The 16,024-nt window shown below is 51.3% G+C and overlaps 1 protein-coding gene across 3 annotated transcripts in view; it reads right to left on the bottom strand.

Moving 5' to 3' along the window:
• The window catches only part of LETM1 (leucine zipper and EF-hand containing transmembrane protein 1), a 36,996-nt gene extending 22,779 nt beyond the window's left edge, over window positions 1-14,217 (bottom strand). Inside the window, exons 1-3 of one of the 3 annotated variants that reach the window (XM_025437172.3) lie at window positions 13,912-14,217; window positions 9,016-9,076; window positions 941-1,391 (exon numbers count right to left, since the gene is read on the bottom strand). In XM_025437172.3, the coding sequence (XP_025292957.1) occupies window positions 941-1,391; window positions 9,016-9,076; window positions 13,912-13,990 (591 nt within the window). In that variant the 5' untranslated portion in view covers window positions 13,991-14,217. The remainder of the gene's footprint in view (window positions 1-940; window positions 1,392-9,015; window positions 9,077-13,911) is intronic. The other 2 variants (XM_025437171.3, XM_025437169.3) reach the window with 2 other exon arrangements.
• Between the last annotated feature and the right edge of the window lie 1,807 nt (window positions 14,218-16,024).

Below are 16,024 nucleotides of genomic sequence, written 5' to 3'. Positions count from 1 at the left end.
CAATCTCAACCATTTAAGTAATTAAAAAAAAAAAAGGAAAACCATATAATCACCTAAACAGATGCAGGGATGTCTGGGTGGCACAGTCGGTTATGTGGCTGACTCTTGATCTCAGGGTTCTGAGATTGAGCCCTGTGTCGGGCTCTGTGCTGGGCAGGGAGCCTGCTTAAGATTCTCTCTCCCCTCTTAAAAAAAAAAAAAAAAAGAGATCCCTGGGTGGTGCAGCGGTTTAGCGCCTGCCTTTGGCCCAGGGCGCGATCCTGGAGACCCGGGATCGAATCCCACATCGGGCTCCCGGTGCATGGAGCCTGCTTCTCCCTCTGCCTGTGTCTCTGCCTCTCTCTCTCTCTCTGTAGGACTATCATAAATAAATAAAAATTAAAAAAAAAAAAAGAAAGAAAAAAGTCTACAGTGTAACCATCAGTTACTTCACACAAAGGAAGAGACCTAGAAGGTCTGGGCTCCTGGAAAAATAGGAACAGTCTTTTTTAAGAGATGGGTGAAGCATCTGCCTTTGGCTCAGGTCATGATTCCAAGGTCCTGGGATCCAGCCCCTTGTGGGGCTCTCTGCTCATTGGGGAGTCTGCTTCTCCCTCCTTTCTGCCCCTGATTGTGTTCTCTCTCAAGTAAATACATAAAATCTTAAAAAAAAAAAAAAGAAAAAAAAAAAAGAAGTCCACTTAGGAAGACACAGACCTCTCAACAGGAAAGAAGCCAAGGGCGGGGGAACAAGGTCAGAGCAGGAGGCATGAACACCTCTGGTGGAGGAGCCGCCAAAGGACAAGCAGGAAGCAGGGCTGCAATCAGTGGTGTATTATAGGGAAGTTTGTGGTTTCGTTTCTCTGGGTTTTTTTTTAAAGCAAAAGTGGCAGGAAAAAAAGCCCTTAAAGTGTCTTAAAGCACCCAGAAGTTGAGCCACCTGGCCCCACGCATCCCTTACCTGCCTGCGCTCCCTGCGGGTCAGGGTGTGGCCGTGGAGGATGCGCCAGAGCATGCGCGCGGCGATCTTGGTGTCAATCCAGAGCAGGCGGAAGCCGTGATAATAGTGCTTCAGCTCGTCCAAGACCCGCTGCCCCAAGGACTTCTTCACAGCCACCTCCACAGGGGGGCTGTACACAGGGCCTCCCTCCTCCAGCTTCTTGTTCTTGTCCTTTAAGGACTTGAGCGACTTCTCCACCACGGAGTCATCCCTCAGTGGGGGTGATGAGTGCCAGCAGCGCAAAGGAAGGAACTGAAGCCCTGGGATGAGCAAGTTGGCCGAGGTGGGGGTCCAGGGCACTCCGGCTGCCACGCACACGCGCTCAGGCCTCACAGTCCAACAGCCACGAGGATTGGCTCTAAAGGCAAGGTGGATGGGGTGGACGGGAGTGCAGCAGTGAAATGGAACATTCCTTCAATAGGGAGAAAGGGAAAGAGCAATGAGGGGCCAGCCCCTGTCCATGACCTCCCAGCACCACAACGAACGAGAGCAACACAGAGCAGAGCCCCATCACAAACACACTCTATCTTCCTGCACATGAAACAGGCTCTCCACTGCTCCCTGACAACCGGAAAACAGATCAGGAAGACAAGCAGCTCTGTGCAGGGGGGCCTGTGAGGGAGACGAGGGCAGCCAGCACCCCCTGGGCTCATGAGACACTAGGACACCGAAGAGCCTGGGCAGGGACTGAGGGCTCAAAGGGACAGGATGGACACAAATAGTAGAAGCCTGAGCCCTGGACCTGACAGACCAATCCTCAGGGTCGATCTCCCAGGTGGGTTCCCAGACTTAGGGAATGTGGGGGTGGGGCAGGAGTCCTTTCCTCTACCAGGTGACTTTCTATTAAGACCTGTAGCTCTTCAGTGAGTCCTGGAAGACAGTGAGGATGCTCAAATCAACAGTGACCCAAACTTGTGCACCATCCAGCAAAGACGTTTGTGCAAAAACCCAATAATCACGTCTAGAGCCCTTGTGCACCATCCAGCAAATACGTTTGTGCAAAAACCCAATGAATCACGTCTAGAGCCCACTCCTCCTTCTCTTCCCCATGCTGTTCCCTCTGCTCAGCCCAGAGCCTTGATTACAGTCCAGGGCAGGAGCAACCTACCTGCACGATTCTTGGAGCCCCACAATCTTCTATGTATCTCACCCGTCACACTGGAAATGTCTTTCCTTCCTGAGTGCACAAACCCACTTTTGGGAGGCCACAGGCTCCAACTTAACCTCATAGGTGTGCACTTATAACCAACATACACACCCCAGCTCCTTCTCATCTGCTGGATCATCTCACTGCACCTGGCCCAACACCAGCAGTGAGGATATGAGCTCTACAGCTGCCTGTCCCTGTTCAAATTCCAATCCAATACTTACTGCTGTGAGACCTTGGGCAACTTAATTAACCTCTCTGTGCTTTCAGGAGCATCCTCTATTAAATGTATGTGATAATATAAATGTGGAGGGCAGCCTGGGTGGCTCAGTGGTTTAGCGCCGCCTTCAGCCCAGGGCATGATCCTGGAGACCCGGGATTGAGTCCCACGTTGGGTTCCCTGCGTGGAGCCTGCTTCTCCCTCTGCCTGTGTCTCTGCCTCTCTCTATCTCTCATGAATAAATAAATAAAATCTTAAAAAAAAAAATCTCTTTAAAAAAATAATAAAATAAAATAAATATGGAGTACCCAGAACAGTGTCTGCACACAGCAACAACTACCAGGGAGGTGGCAGCTATGATTACTCCCCCATCAAAGCAGTTGAGACGCTGCCAGTCAGCGCTGAAAGGAAGCTGGAGAATGTCTAGTTTAGCAGCACCTATCATGGATGGGGAATACCAAAGCACAAACAGGGACAGACCCACCTCAGTCTGCAACCTGTTATCAAGTGGGTGCAGCGGGTACAGGGCACCACCAGCCATCCATTGATCAATACCACACTGGCCTCCTGCCTGTTGGGAGTCCCTGTTCCTGCTTTTGAAGGGCAGTCAGTCCTGTGCTGTGAGCCCTAGACACCCTCCACTCCTCCCCACCCCCTCGATCAACACCTGAGCTGGTAAGTGATGGACTTGAACCCAACCTGCTAAGTTACAGTCACCAAGGGACAGGCTGCCCAGGACACAGCAGCGCTGCTCAGACCCTTGGGTCTGTGAGACTGTGGCCACAGCCTGTGCCCTTGGCGCCCTGGCCTTGCCTCCCAACATGGGCAAACCGTGCTCACACATGGGAATAAGCATTACCTCCTCTCTCCCTCAAACTTAATTAACCAATTTTCCAACCCTCAATTATCAAGGAAGCAAGTGGCTTCCACAAGAAGGCATGATGTCAGCAGTTGCAGGAGACAACCAACAGGCAAAGACAGAGACTCATGAAACCAGAGCGAGTAGAAAAACACCTGGTTTATCCAGCTGGGGCCAGAGATGCTCCAAGATCTGGCTATCTCCATGCATACTGGAGACTATTATTACTGACAATCTAGCCAGAAAGATTTAGCTATTTTCAAAAAGCATAAAATTACATAATCTATTGTTTTTAAAATCTTCGTCAGAACACCACTGACATGGGCACTGCTGCCTTCCCAGGGACAGCTGGGGCACTGCTCTGCCCCACCTCACCAAAAGCCCCCGAGAAGCACACACCCACCTTACCCCTACAAGGCCAGCTTAGGCGCTCCTGTCAAAGCCTCCCACTTTACCTTCAGGTGCTGACTCCTACATCCACAACACAGACAACCTGCTGCCACCTTCAAGAAGAGAAAAACTAGGGGCACTGGCGAGCTCTGTTGGTGGAACCTGCAACTCCTGATCTCGGGGTTGTAAGTTCAAGCCCCATGTTGGGTGTAAAGATTATTTTAAAATAAAATCTTAAAAAAAAACAAAAAACAAACAAACAAACAAACAAAAAACCAGAAAACCACGTAGTACCTGGCAAAGAAACGTGTTCATAGGGTTAGAGCATTTCCTGTGACTCGTGGCATCAGATGCACAGAGTGGCAGGCAAAGGGACCCATGCCTGTTCTCCCCATGGCACCTTTGTAACTCCTGTCAATGGCTGTAGACATGCCACAGGCACAACACCTGTGGACCATTTGACTCCTAACATGTCCTGTTCTTAAGGGGGCAGTTGCCCCAGACAATGTCCTGAGGCTGGGCATGGGAAGATCCCAAATCTTAACGTGCTACCTTCAGTTCTTCAGGGACATGATGCCAGCAAGGGCAAAGTGACACTAGAAAGGGAAGCAAAGATGGACAATTGAGTAAGAGGTACCAGGACTAAAAGGAATGATTCCCAAAGTGCAGGACATCTCTGCCTGAGGACAAGAGGTGCAACAGTGCCTGCTTGCAGGACAAGGAGCCCCTCTGCTGGGGAACTGGGGACCACTGCCCACAACATCTCAACACCTATCAGAGCCCTCGAGGCCCTGTGACATTCAGCGTACCCTATGCCAGGAGCATTCTGGGGGGCCGGGGAAGCAGCTGTCCCCATCATTTTAGTGTTTCTGCAACCCATCTCATGAGCATTCACACTGCATGAGACTCTGGAAAGAGCCTCAAGGCAGCCCCAGTTTTCCCACGGAATGAGCTCCAGGACTAACGAATTATAGTTGGCATATTCCCAATTTTAGGTGCTCCCTCTCTGCCTTTATTTATGAAAGGAGGTCAAGAGCAGCTAGATTAACACCCATGATCAGAAACTCCCCACCTGCTCACCCTTGGGGTTTGGACCATTTTAGCTGAAGATTAATCTCACAGAAGAACCAATACAAAGGGTGCTACTGTGACCACACCAGCCTCGGAACAACATGGACTTCTGTGCCTGGACCCACTTTTGTGCAGAGGTTTTCTGATAAATACAGGACAGTCCTGTACGTGTATTTTCCTTATGATTTTCTTTTGTCTTGCTTACTTTAAGAACACAACATATGATATGTATACAAGACATAAGTTAATTGACTGTTTACATTCAGAATGAACAGCTGGCTATCAGTTAAGCTTTTGGGAAGTCAGTCAAGTCATATGTGTATTTTTTTCGAAGATTTTATTTATTTATTCATGAGAGACAGAAAGAGAGATAGATAGAGAGATAGAGAGAGAGAGAGAGAGAGAGGCAGAGACACAGGCAGAGGGAGAAGCAGGCTCCACGCAGGGAGCCTGACGGGGGACTCGATCCTGGGTCTCCAGGATCATGCCCTGGGCTGAAGGTGGTGCTACACCACTGAGCCACCCGGGCTGCCCTTATATGTGCATTTTCGACTGCACAGGAATCAGCATCCGATCCCTTACTGTATTGTTCAAGGGTCACCTGTACTTATCTATGGCGCTTAATATTTCTTACACTGTGCCACCAAAATGAAAAGCAACATGTTCTGGATACTGAGACTGATGCAAGACTCCAACTCTCGCCTATAATCTCTATTTTGAAATGTATGAGTTCAGCTAAACACCTTCATAGTTCCCATTGCTTAATATTCTTTTTTCCCCTTAAAATCTTATTTTGTTTAAGTAAGCTCTACACACAACATGGGGCTTGAACTCACGACCCTGAGAGCAAGAGTCACCTGCTCCACTGACTGAGCCAGTGGACGCTCCGCATTGCCCACTTTCCAAAGAAAGTGCTTAACTTTCTAAAAATTGTTAACTTATAAAAAATTTGTATTAATAAAGCAGTTTTTAATATGAATCTTAAATGCAGGTACGCTGGACTCTTAAAGGTGCCTGAAAAACTCAACATCCATTCCTAATAAATACACTTTAGGACAATAAGGATAAGATGATAGGGTAGAAACAGTACTAAACACAAAAGCTAACATGACACAGACCACACTAGACACACTGTTTGCTGGGGTGACAACATGGGAGGGGCTGTGCTGTTCTGACGCCAGGAGGCTGAGAGAGTAGAGAAGCAGCAGGAGTGCGAGGGTGCCGTGCCCCAGCAGGCCCCACCACCAAAGAGATGTGGTACAGTGTGAGTTAGAATATGATAAATGACTGTGAGAAGTGGCTGGACACAAGAAAACTGGTGACTTATGTGCCAGCAATAATCACTTAGAAAAAATAATGAAAAAGGAGGCCCATCCACACCAAACCCAACATATCTAGGCACTGTCTTAGAGGTAGTACATGTGGCCCAGATAAAGAAAATGAGACCTTTTCCTGAAACAGAGAAAAGGTCTTAACTAAATAAAACAGTTTACCCCCAGGAAACTGCACACTTCTGCTTTAATATTCTCAATTTTATTTGAGAGAGTGAGAGACAGAGAGCACGAGCAGGGGGAGGGACAGAGGGAGAAAGAGAAGCAGACTCCCTGCTGAGCAGAGAGCCCAACACTGGACTCGATCCCAGGATCCCGGGATCATGACCTGAGCCAAAGGCAGACGCTTCACTGATGGAACCATCCAGGCATCCCAATTTTATGATTCTGAGAACACTCCAGCTACAGTCCCAAAAAAACCACTTCAGAACCGAAAAGTTGGGACACTTCGGTGGCTCAGTGGTTGAGCATCTGCCTTTGGCTCAGGGCATGATCCCAAGGTCTGGAATTTAGTCCCACATCGGGCTCCCTGTGGGGTGCCTGCTTCTCCTTCCTGTGTCTCTGCCTCTCTGTGTCTCTCATGAATAAATGAAATATTAAAAAAAAAAAAAAAACTGAAAAGTAAACGCAGAAGGACTGTCCAGAAAGGAGGCTCCAGGTCTGGTTCCCTGCAGATAAAAGCCAACGGGACTCACCAGGGTAAATGTGAAGCATAGACCACCCAGACACAAGCACTTCATACAAGAGAAAAAGGCCTGGAAGGTTCTGCAGGCTGCTGGGGTCACTGGCAGCACTCCCCACCTCCAGGTGGTACATGAAGATGAACCAGTCATGGCTGGTCCACACAGCAGTCCCCTAACCTGCCTTAGAGGCCAGTACTCAAAAACCAGAGACTTTACCCCAAAACCCAGACTTCTAGCTTGCCTTGAAAAAACCCTAAAGTTGGCCTTACAGAGTTACATCCTTTATGGCAAGCATGGGTTGCACCCCAGGATCACCAGCCACTATTTCCAGCCTCACACTGGGCCCCATGCCCTTCAAATGGTACCTGCAGATTACAGTTTACTTTAGAATTAGGGCAGCCCCGGTGGTTTAGTGGTTTAGCGATCCACGGCGTGATCCTGAAGACCCTGGATCAAGTCCCACGTCAGGCTCCCTGCATGGAGCCTGCTTCTCCCTCTGCCTGTGTCTCTGCCTCTCTCTCTCTCGCTCTGTATCTCTCATGAGTAAATAAAATAAAATCTAAAAAAAAAAACAACAAAAAAAACCTTTAGAATTAAATCTAGGGGGTGCCTGGGTGGCGCTTCAGTCGGTGAAAGGTCTGCCTTCAGCTCAGGTCGTGATCTCAGGGTCCTGGGATTCAATCCTTCTTCAGGCTCCATGCTCAGCAGGCAGTCGGCTTCTCCCTCTCCCTCTGCCTCTCCCCCTGCTTGGCTCTCTCTCAAATAAATAAAATCTTTTTTTTTTTAAAGGAATTTCTTTAAAAAAAAAATTAAATCTAGAAACACATACTTTGGCAGGAGTAAAGATGTTCTATACCCATTCATTAATGGTCTCACACCATAAAAAGAATGATTTCATGACAAAAATGTCTTACACTGGTCAGAAGAGAAATCTAATTAATATCAAACCCAGGGGCCCCTGAGCAACTGACTCTTGATTTCAGCTCAGGTGGTGATCTCAGGGTTGCATGGTGGAGCCTGGTGCTCGGCTCCCCACTCAACTGGAAGTCGGCTTGGGATTCTCTGTTTCCCCTTACTGCCGCCGCCCCCCCCCCCCCCCACGCTCTAAAATAAATAAATAAAATCTTTAAAATCAATCTCAAGAGCCAGGTGGGAGTACTCTTACAACAGGCAGGGGCCAGTAGGGTCTGCTGTTGGGAGGGGCTTTTAAACAGACTGTTATGTTCCCACCATACGCTGCATGTATGCCAACCCCACTCCACAAAGACACTCACACATGCAAGAAAAGCCATGCAAGCCTGCTGTGTTTAAGCACAATTTTGCTTTAACATCAACCAAGTTTTTGTGTATGACTTACACAGTTTTTATTTTAGGGAATTAAATCTGTTCTAGGAAGCATTCTGCAGAAAAGTGTTATAGTCAAGATGAAATAACAAATTAACAATCTCAAATGAGTAAGAAAACTCAAAAGACTTGATGGCTCTATGACTTGCGAAGGAGGTCCAGCACTCTCCAACAGAAAGAATCAAGGATGTCAGAAGAGAAAGATGGGCTCCACTCTGGGTACCTGGAGCAAGTGGAAGTCAGGAGAGAGGTCTGGGCATCCAACTGTGCAGGGCAGGGGAGCAGAAGGAAACTGTTCGGGGATGTTGGGCAGAGGGAATGGAGGGTGGGAGAGAACAGGAACCCTGAGGGAAGTTTGAGTCCATGTGGGACAGTGGATAGGGAAGTATGCATGCTACTCCCTACAGGAAGCCTTCCAGCCTCACAACAGTACCACCAAAGGGAAGGGCTAAGTCCACCACATTCTGGGCATGTCCGTAGAACCAGGTGAGGATGAGTCCTGTGGCCAGCACTTGCTCAATATAATGCTCTGCAAAGGACCAAATGGGGTTCCAAGGGAGGGTCTAATGTGACTAATGACAGAACCCCACACCCACAACACTGCCTGGCACATCCTACATCTTTTTGCACAAGTATGGGAGAAGTCGTTGACAACAGCAGCTGTGTGAGCATGGAAAAGCACACAGTACGCTGTAAGTATACAGCACTGTTTTTAAAAAGAGACACATGAAAAAAAAAAACCTAGAATAAAATACATCGAAATTTAATAATATATACAACAGGTACTGGGATTATAAATGTTTATTTCCCAAAGATCCACTAATGTATGAGGTCATATATTTCAAAGTGTAAAGATAAAGGCTAAAAAGAAATAAAAACCAAAAATAGGAAAGTAGAATATGCTGTCTCCCCAAAATCAGGAGTCACACACCACTCAAGCATTTCCAAGCTCCCACTTTCAAATGGATGTCAAGTGACGTTGTTTACTTACAAGTGGCTTATCAACCCCACGGTGCTGGCACAGCCAAGACAAGCACCATCTCCCAGACCACCTACGAGAAAACAAGGAGAAAATGAGAACGTGAGTCTCAAACCAGGCACTTTAATCACTATCACCTTTGAGAATCTGAAGGGGCACGCATCTCTTTTGCAGAGTAAGCTTCTATAAGTGTGTTCTGAGTGTTGCAAGGTTTCAGAGTGTCAATAAGTGAAGGGTCTATCCAGTTAGGAACACAGGGTCTTGGGGTAGCCCTAGGGAAGAAGGGGAATCTGAGGTAGCCCCTGGCTTCACACACCCCAACCAGGGACACCAGGTTCCACCAGCTAAAGGATCCACAGAGCCCAGGACTGGGGGTCTCCCCAGGTATGACCACTCCCTAATCACTTCAGCTGGTGCCATATTGCATGGGATCCCCAGTGCACAGACAGCCCCATAGAGCAAGGGCCCCATCCAAACAACCCAACACCTTCTCTATTCACATGAGGGGGTGAGGGCTATGAGAACTATTGATAAAACAAATGCTAAGAACAAGCCATTTCTTAGATAAACCTTACTAATAAGTATGCAGCACACTCAGGATTTTTATGTATTTTTGACACTTTTTCTAACTCAATGTGGTTTCTACAAGCATAAATTCAGACTTCATTCACATGATCAATGCTCGGGCTTACCTGTGATCAAACCCTGTGCTGTGGAAACCACCTGTGGAGGGAACAAGACAGATACGGGGGGGGGGGGGGGGGACGCAGGGGGGATGGCAACAGGGCCAGAGGCATCATGTCGACAGGGTGCCAGGCAGCAAGGCTGAAAAGGCAGGCTGGCATCCTAAGACCTTCCAGGAGCAGGAGTGCACAGAGCAGGTGTGGGGTGCTATGGGCCCACTCTGGGCACCAGCGTGAGAAAGGAGGAGAGAAGATGGGTATGGCAGGGGACAGGTGCCAACTCCTGGACACCCTTGGAACTCCCAGTGGACCCTCTGGGGACAAGGACTTCCACTTGTCACTTTATGTAACTCAGTGCCCAGTGTCATCATGGGTACCTCTCATATTCCTGTGTAGAAGGCTATTCCCAGGGACATCTCAGTGGCTCAGCAATTGAGCATCTGCCTTTGGCTTGGGGCATGATCCCAGGCCCAGGGTCGAGTCCCACATTGGGCTCCCTGTAGGGACAATGCTTCTCCCTCTGTCTGTGTCTCTGCCTCTCTGTGTCTCTCATGAATAAATAAATAAAATCTTAAAAAAAAAAAAAAGGCTATTCCCATCAAATTTAGAGCTTTGTAGCACAGGTGGCAGCTTGGCTTTAAGCTGGGGTCTGGGCTCACAAGCAGTTTCCATGAATCATATAATAATCTCTTATACTTCAAACACTACGTTTTTAGTCACATCAAGCCTCACCCCAGCTGAGTACCAAATAGATGTGCCCCACGCCTGGGCCTGTCCCCTTCATTCCTGCCCTGGGCCAGCCCTGCACCTCAAGAACATAGCCCAGCAATGGCTCCTGGCCCTGTGCATTCCATGAAGCAAGTAGACAAGCTATCACAGCTCCCATAGCTCCCTGGCCTGCCCTCCCATCATTGCACATTCCCTGTCCTACCTGGTCCCTTCCCACAATCTCCCCATTTTGAAGGCTTCCCTAGCCCTTCCAGGAGCCCTGCTCCTGTGGGATGGTGGAAGGAGCAGAACTACAGGATTTGGACCACAGATGGGTCACTCTCTCCTTCTCGAAGTCCTTTTGTTTTGTTTTCTTTTCCAACAACCAATTCTCCAACTCTGTGACAGCAGCCAGGCAGCCTCCCATTCTGTTCTGACTCTACCCAGAGTTAGCACACACCCACAGGTTCAGGGCTCGGTCCCACAGACTGCTCCACTTCAGACACCAGTTGCAAGTAGGGTCCCCAGGTCACCCACACTCTGCCAACTACAAATTTGGTAGTTCTACCACAGTTCTATTAATTCTCTAAAACAAATAAAATCTTAAAAGGGGGGGGGCAGCCCAGGTGGCTCAGCGGTTTAGCGCCTGCCTTCGGCCCAGGGTGTGATCCTGGAGTCCCAGGATTGAGGCTCACTGCATGGAGCCTGCTTCTCCCTCTGTGTCTCGGCCTCTCTCTCTCTCTCTCTTTCTCTCTGTCTCTCATGAATAGATAAATAAAATCTTAAAAAAAAACAAAACCACAAGAACTCAGGAATTTGCTTTACTTACTATTATAGTTTATTATAAAGGGCACGAGGAACAGCCAGATGATGAGGTTCCTACGCAAGATCTAGAAGATCCCTAAGCTCAGGAGCCTCTGTCCATGTGGGGTTTACATCTTCACACGCCACCAACTCCAAAGCTCCCCAAGCCTTCCTATCTTCATGTCCTAGGCCTCACTGATTATACCCTAGGCCGCTGGCCATCTCATTCGATCCCAGACTCCCCTCCCCTTCCTGAAGGTTGGGATTCTACAACAGAACTGAACAATCCTCCAAACTGTCAAGGAAAGCCTGAGAAACGTGTCACAGCCTGGTATCCTGAATAAAGTCCTGGGACATACCAAGACATCAGAATAAAATGCATGCACAACAAAGGAAAGGTACTAACAAATAAGCAAGCACAAGCAAAATAAAGTATGTAAATAACAAAGTAAAAAAATCAGAGTAAAGCCTGAGACAGAATAAAAGAAATCTGAATACAGTATGGCCCTCTGTTAACAACAATGTACCAATGTTGGTTTACTAATTGTGACAATGAACCAGGGACAGAGAAGGTTAATACTGGGGAAATGTGCTGCAGAAAAAGGCCACTGTGCTCAGCTGGGAGTGCCATTTCAGAATTGGTTCAAAATTGTGCCTCACAGTCCAGTCGTGGGGCTCCCAGGCTCGACTCCCTGCTGGTCCTACAGCAAACTCTGACCCACTCCGAGCCCCTTTCTGTACAATAAAGAAGAGTGCTAACTACAAGAAACATTTGTGTTCCCACAATGATACAACTACAAAAACAAATTCAGCTCACTTTTTTTTTTTAAAGATTTTATTCATTTATTCATGAAAGACACAAAAGAGAGAGAGAGGCAGACACAGGCAGAGGGAGAGGCAGGCTCCATGCAGGGAGCCCGATGAGGGACTCGATCCCGGGACTCCAGGACCACGCCCCAGGCCGAAGGCAGGCGCCAAACCACCGTCAGCTCACTTTTAAACTGTAAACATGCTCCAGAAATCTGAAGTGGCCCAAGTATTTCTATTACCATCCTTAACAGGGAAGAAATACAAGGAGAACTCTAAGCAGAAGGAAAGACTAAAGGCTGGACTGGACCTAGACCATTCATATGGTCAATTCTTGCTGCTCAATGCCCTTCCCAAGGCTCCAAAGTTCTAAGCTGCCAACCATCCACTACTGTTAAAAATTACAAGAATCAGGCAGCCCCAGTGGCTCAGCGGTTTAGCGCCGCCTTCAGCCCAGGGTGTGATCCTGGAGATCCCAGATCGAGTCCCACATCGGGTTCCCTGCATGGAGCCTGCTTCTCCCTCTGCCTGTGTCTCTGCCTCTCTCTGTGTGTGCGTCTCTCATGAATAAATAAATAAAATCTTTAAAATAAAATAAAAAAATAAAAATTACAAGAATCAGGTTTCTTGGGAGTGCTTTTGTGAATCATGATGTACTTTGAAATATATTTCACTTGAGTCTCTATTACTCCTTTTTTTTTTTTTTTTTTTAAGATTTTATTTATTCACGAGAGACGCAAAGACACAGGCAGAAGAAGCAGGTTCCATGCAGGGAGCCGATGTGGAACTGCATTCCGGGACTCCAGGATCATGACCCGAGCTGAAGGGAGGAGCTAAACCACTGACCCATGCAGGTGTCCCAAGTCTCTACTATTCCTAAGGGAAGTCCTCAACTTAACAAATAAGGAACAGACTCAAAAAGGTTAATATAAAAAGTCAGAAAGGGAGTCTGGGCTACAGACATGTGGACCCCCAGCGCTCAGAGTTAGGTGTGATCTCTATGTGGACAGCTAGGGTCACGGAGGCTGGGGATACCAGGGGACCCGCCTGGCGCCATGCACAGACACACAACACTACTGTAAGGATATTGGCCCCACCGATGTCATGCAAGCCCGCAGATCAGCTCGTTTGTGTCTGCCAGGCCGGAACCCGAGGGCTATCTCTCCTCAAGAGTCCTAAATGTGGCCCAAGGGCACGACTGTCCACCACGTTCCACCAAGCTTAACCATGACTGGCGTGCCCAGGCAGTCCCAGGGCTGGCCGTCAGCGCGCTGCCTTCAAAAAACTTTCCAAACCCCGCTCGGGACGCCACGGCCAGCAGCCGGGCGGCTAAGGTCACAGTGCGAGTGAGTCACAGGCCGCCGCCCCGCGCGGCACCCACACTCCGACAATCCTGACAACGGGCCCGCCCGGGCGGGGCGGAGGGGCGAGGCGGCCCACGGGCCCTGCCTGTCGTGACCCCAGCCCCGGGCCGCGTCCGAGCGCCCTGACCCACCACCCACCGCTGCGCCCCCCGCCCCCCACGCTGGGGTGCCGCGGAGCAGCTGGGCCCGAGGCCCTCTACCGCTCGGCTCCCTGCCCCTGTTCTCCTAACGCCCCCCGGGCCCGGCTCCAGGCCTCAGCCCTGCCCGGGTCCCGGCCCCCAGCCCCTGTACCGGCCCCCACCCGGCCCCCTCATCCGGCCCCGGCCCCCAGCCCCTGCTCCAGCCCCCTTATCTGGCCCCCCACCCGGCCCCCAGCCCGTGTCCCAAGCCGCCACCCGATACCCCCCCCGCCTGGCACCAGCTCCCGGCCCCCGGGTTCCGACCCCCCCAGCCGCTGTCCCAACCCCCTTCCCGCCCCCCTCCCCGGCCCCCGGCGGCCCGGCCCCCAGCTCCGCACTGTCTGCGGGGCACCGGCTGCTCACCTCTCCCGGCTGCGGCACGGGGCGGCGGGAGGCGAGCGGGCCCCCGGCCGCGGCAGCTCCTCAGTAAGATGGACGCCATGTGCCCGGGCCCGGCGGCCGTTCCGGCCTCCTGCTGCTGCCTCCTCCTCCTCCGCGGTGGCCGCGGCTCCTCGCCGGCCCGCCGGCGCCTCGGCCCGCCCGCGCGGACGGTTGAAGGCGGCGGTTGGCTCCCGGCGGCGGACGCTCAGCTCAAGGACCCGGCACCGGCGGCAACCATGTCCCGGCACAGCGTCCGGCGGCGCGGGGCGGGGCGGCGGCGCCGCCGTTCCCATTGGGCCCCTCAGGCTCCCGCCGCCCGCCAGGTGGAGGGCGGACCCGCGCCACCGCGGACTACGAGTCCCGGCGTGCCCCGCGAGGCCGCGCGGCATTCTGGGGCTTGTGCGCCGGCCGCGCATGCGCGCTGGGCCCATCCGTATTGGAGCGGCAGCGGGGCGGGCGTCCGGGAGCACTTGCGGAAGAGCCCCGCGGAGGGGCGCGGGTATGCTGGGGTGTTCTGCGAAGTCCTGGTTCGCTGTCCGCCAGTCCCGCGGGGCCCTCCCGGGGGCCGGGACCAGGGCGGCGCCCCCACATCGTGGCCTGAGCCGCACCGTGCTCAGACGCCGGCCCCCCCCACCCCGAGGCCTCCTACCCAGCCCGGAGCCCCACACTCGCCTTTCCTAAGATGGGGGGTCGTATTCGCAACGGTGTGCGGGGACGGAAGAGGTGATGGAGGGAACGCGGGGGGTGGGGGCGGCCCCTGAGTGGTCGCCGCAGTCCCCAGAGGCCACTCCCGCTAGCCTGCGCTCCAGCCCGGTTCGCGGGACCCGCCGCGCTGCTTCCCCCTCCTCCTGGACTCGCCTGCAGGCCTCGGGTTCACCGATGTAATCCCAGGGTACCGCCTGGCGAAGGTCCTGAGCTGCGTCCTCCGCGCCAATCTGCACGCTCGTCGGAGGCTGAATTTGGTTGAATGGCGTTTCTCACTAGAACGCTCCCCCGGCACTCAGCCCTCAGCGTCAGGAAGTAATAGCCTGCCCGCCCGGTTTTCCTTTCCAGAACTGCCAGATACTGGACTGGGAGAGGTTGGAGTTCCCATCTCAGGTGGAAGAAAGTGGAGGGCACTTGAGAGGTGCTAGGAAGTGCTCATGCTGGCCCTGGGCAGTGAGCGCTGCAGGTTTAACCTGAGCACGTGGGTGCCTGCAACAGGCTTCCAAGGCCCAAACCCACAAAACCAGGCTCCTTTCCTATACATTCCCCCGGAGGCAGTGGTGGGATCAGGAAGGACAGCGCCTGTCTCCCTACCAAGGGTCAGGTCTGAGTCAAAGTAAACAGGTGCTCACCATCAGACAGGACTAGCCTTTCAATGCCCAAAGTATAGGAGAATGCTTGTGCTAGTCCTAGTAGCTGACGTTGGCCCTCTGCCCGGAAGGCTCTGTTCCAAAGCCATCTAGGGGCAGGCAGCGAGGCCCCACAGAATGGGTGGGAATCAAAGCTGGTCTTCATTGATGCTGCAAGTGTCTGCAGGACTTTGAAGGATAGTGGATGGGGGGAAGGCCCCACCTGCCTCTGTTGCTTGAGGGGCCAGGTGTGAGGAAATGTGGCAACGATGTTCCCATGCCCTTGACACAATTCACTTGTGGCCCAGCCAGGTTGCATGAGAAGGGAAAGCCAAAAATAAGGTCTCTATAGAGAGGGGCTTCTAAACACCCATTTGTGATGCTTTCTGCAGCTTCACTGCCATGGTGGAGTTTTACAGAAATTCATTTTTTAACAATAACTGGATTTTCTAATTAGCTAAAGAATGCATGCTTGTGGGGATCCCTGGGTGGCTCAGCGGTTTGGCACCTGCCTTCGGCCCAGGGCATGATCCTGGAGTCCCAGGATCGAGTCCCATGTCGGGCTCCCTGCATGGAGCCTGCTCCTCCTCTGCCTTTGCCTCTCTGTGTGCGTGTGTCTCGTGTGTCTCGCATGAATAAATAAATAAAATATTTTTAAAAATGCATGCTTGTTACAAACATTTTAAGTTTATAAAAAATACAAAGAAACAAGTAGAGGGGTGCCTGACTGGCTTAGTCCTCAGAGCATACAATGCTTGATC

The sequence above is a fragment of the Canis lupus genome, chromosome 3 (genome assembly GCF_003254725.2).
Source record: "Canis lupus dingo isolate Sandy chromosome 3, ASM325472v2, whole genome shotgun sequence".
Classification (NCBI taxonomy): domain Eukaryota; kingdom Metazoa; phylum Chordata; class Mammalia; order Carnivora; family Canidae; genus Canis; species Canis lupus.
Note: the sequence above shows the minus strand (reverse complement) of the source record. Positions and strands in the feature narration are given on the sequence as shown.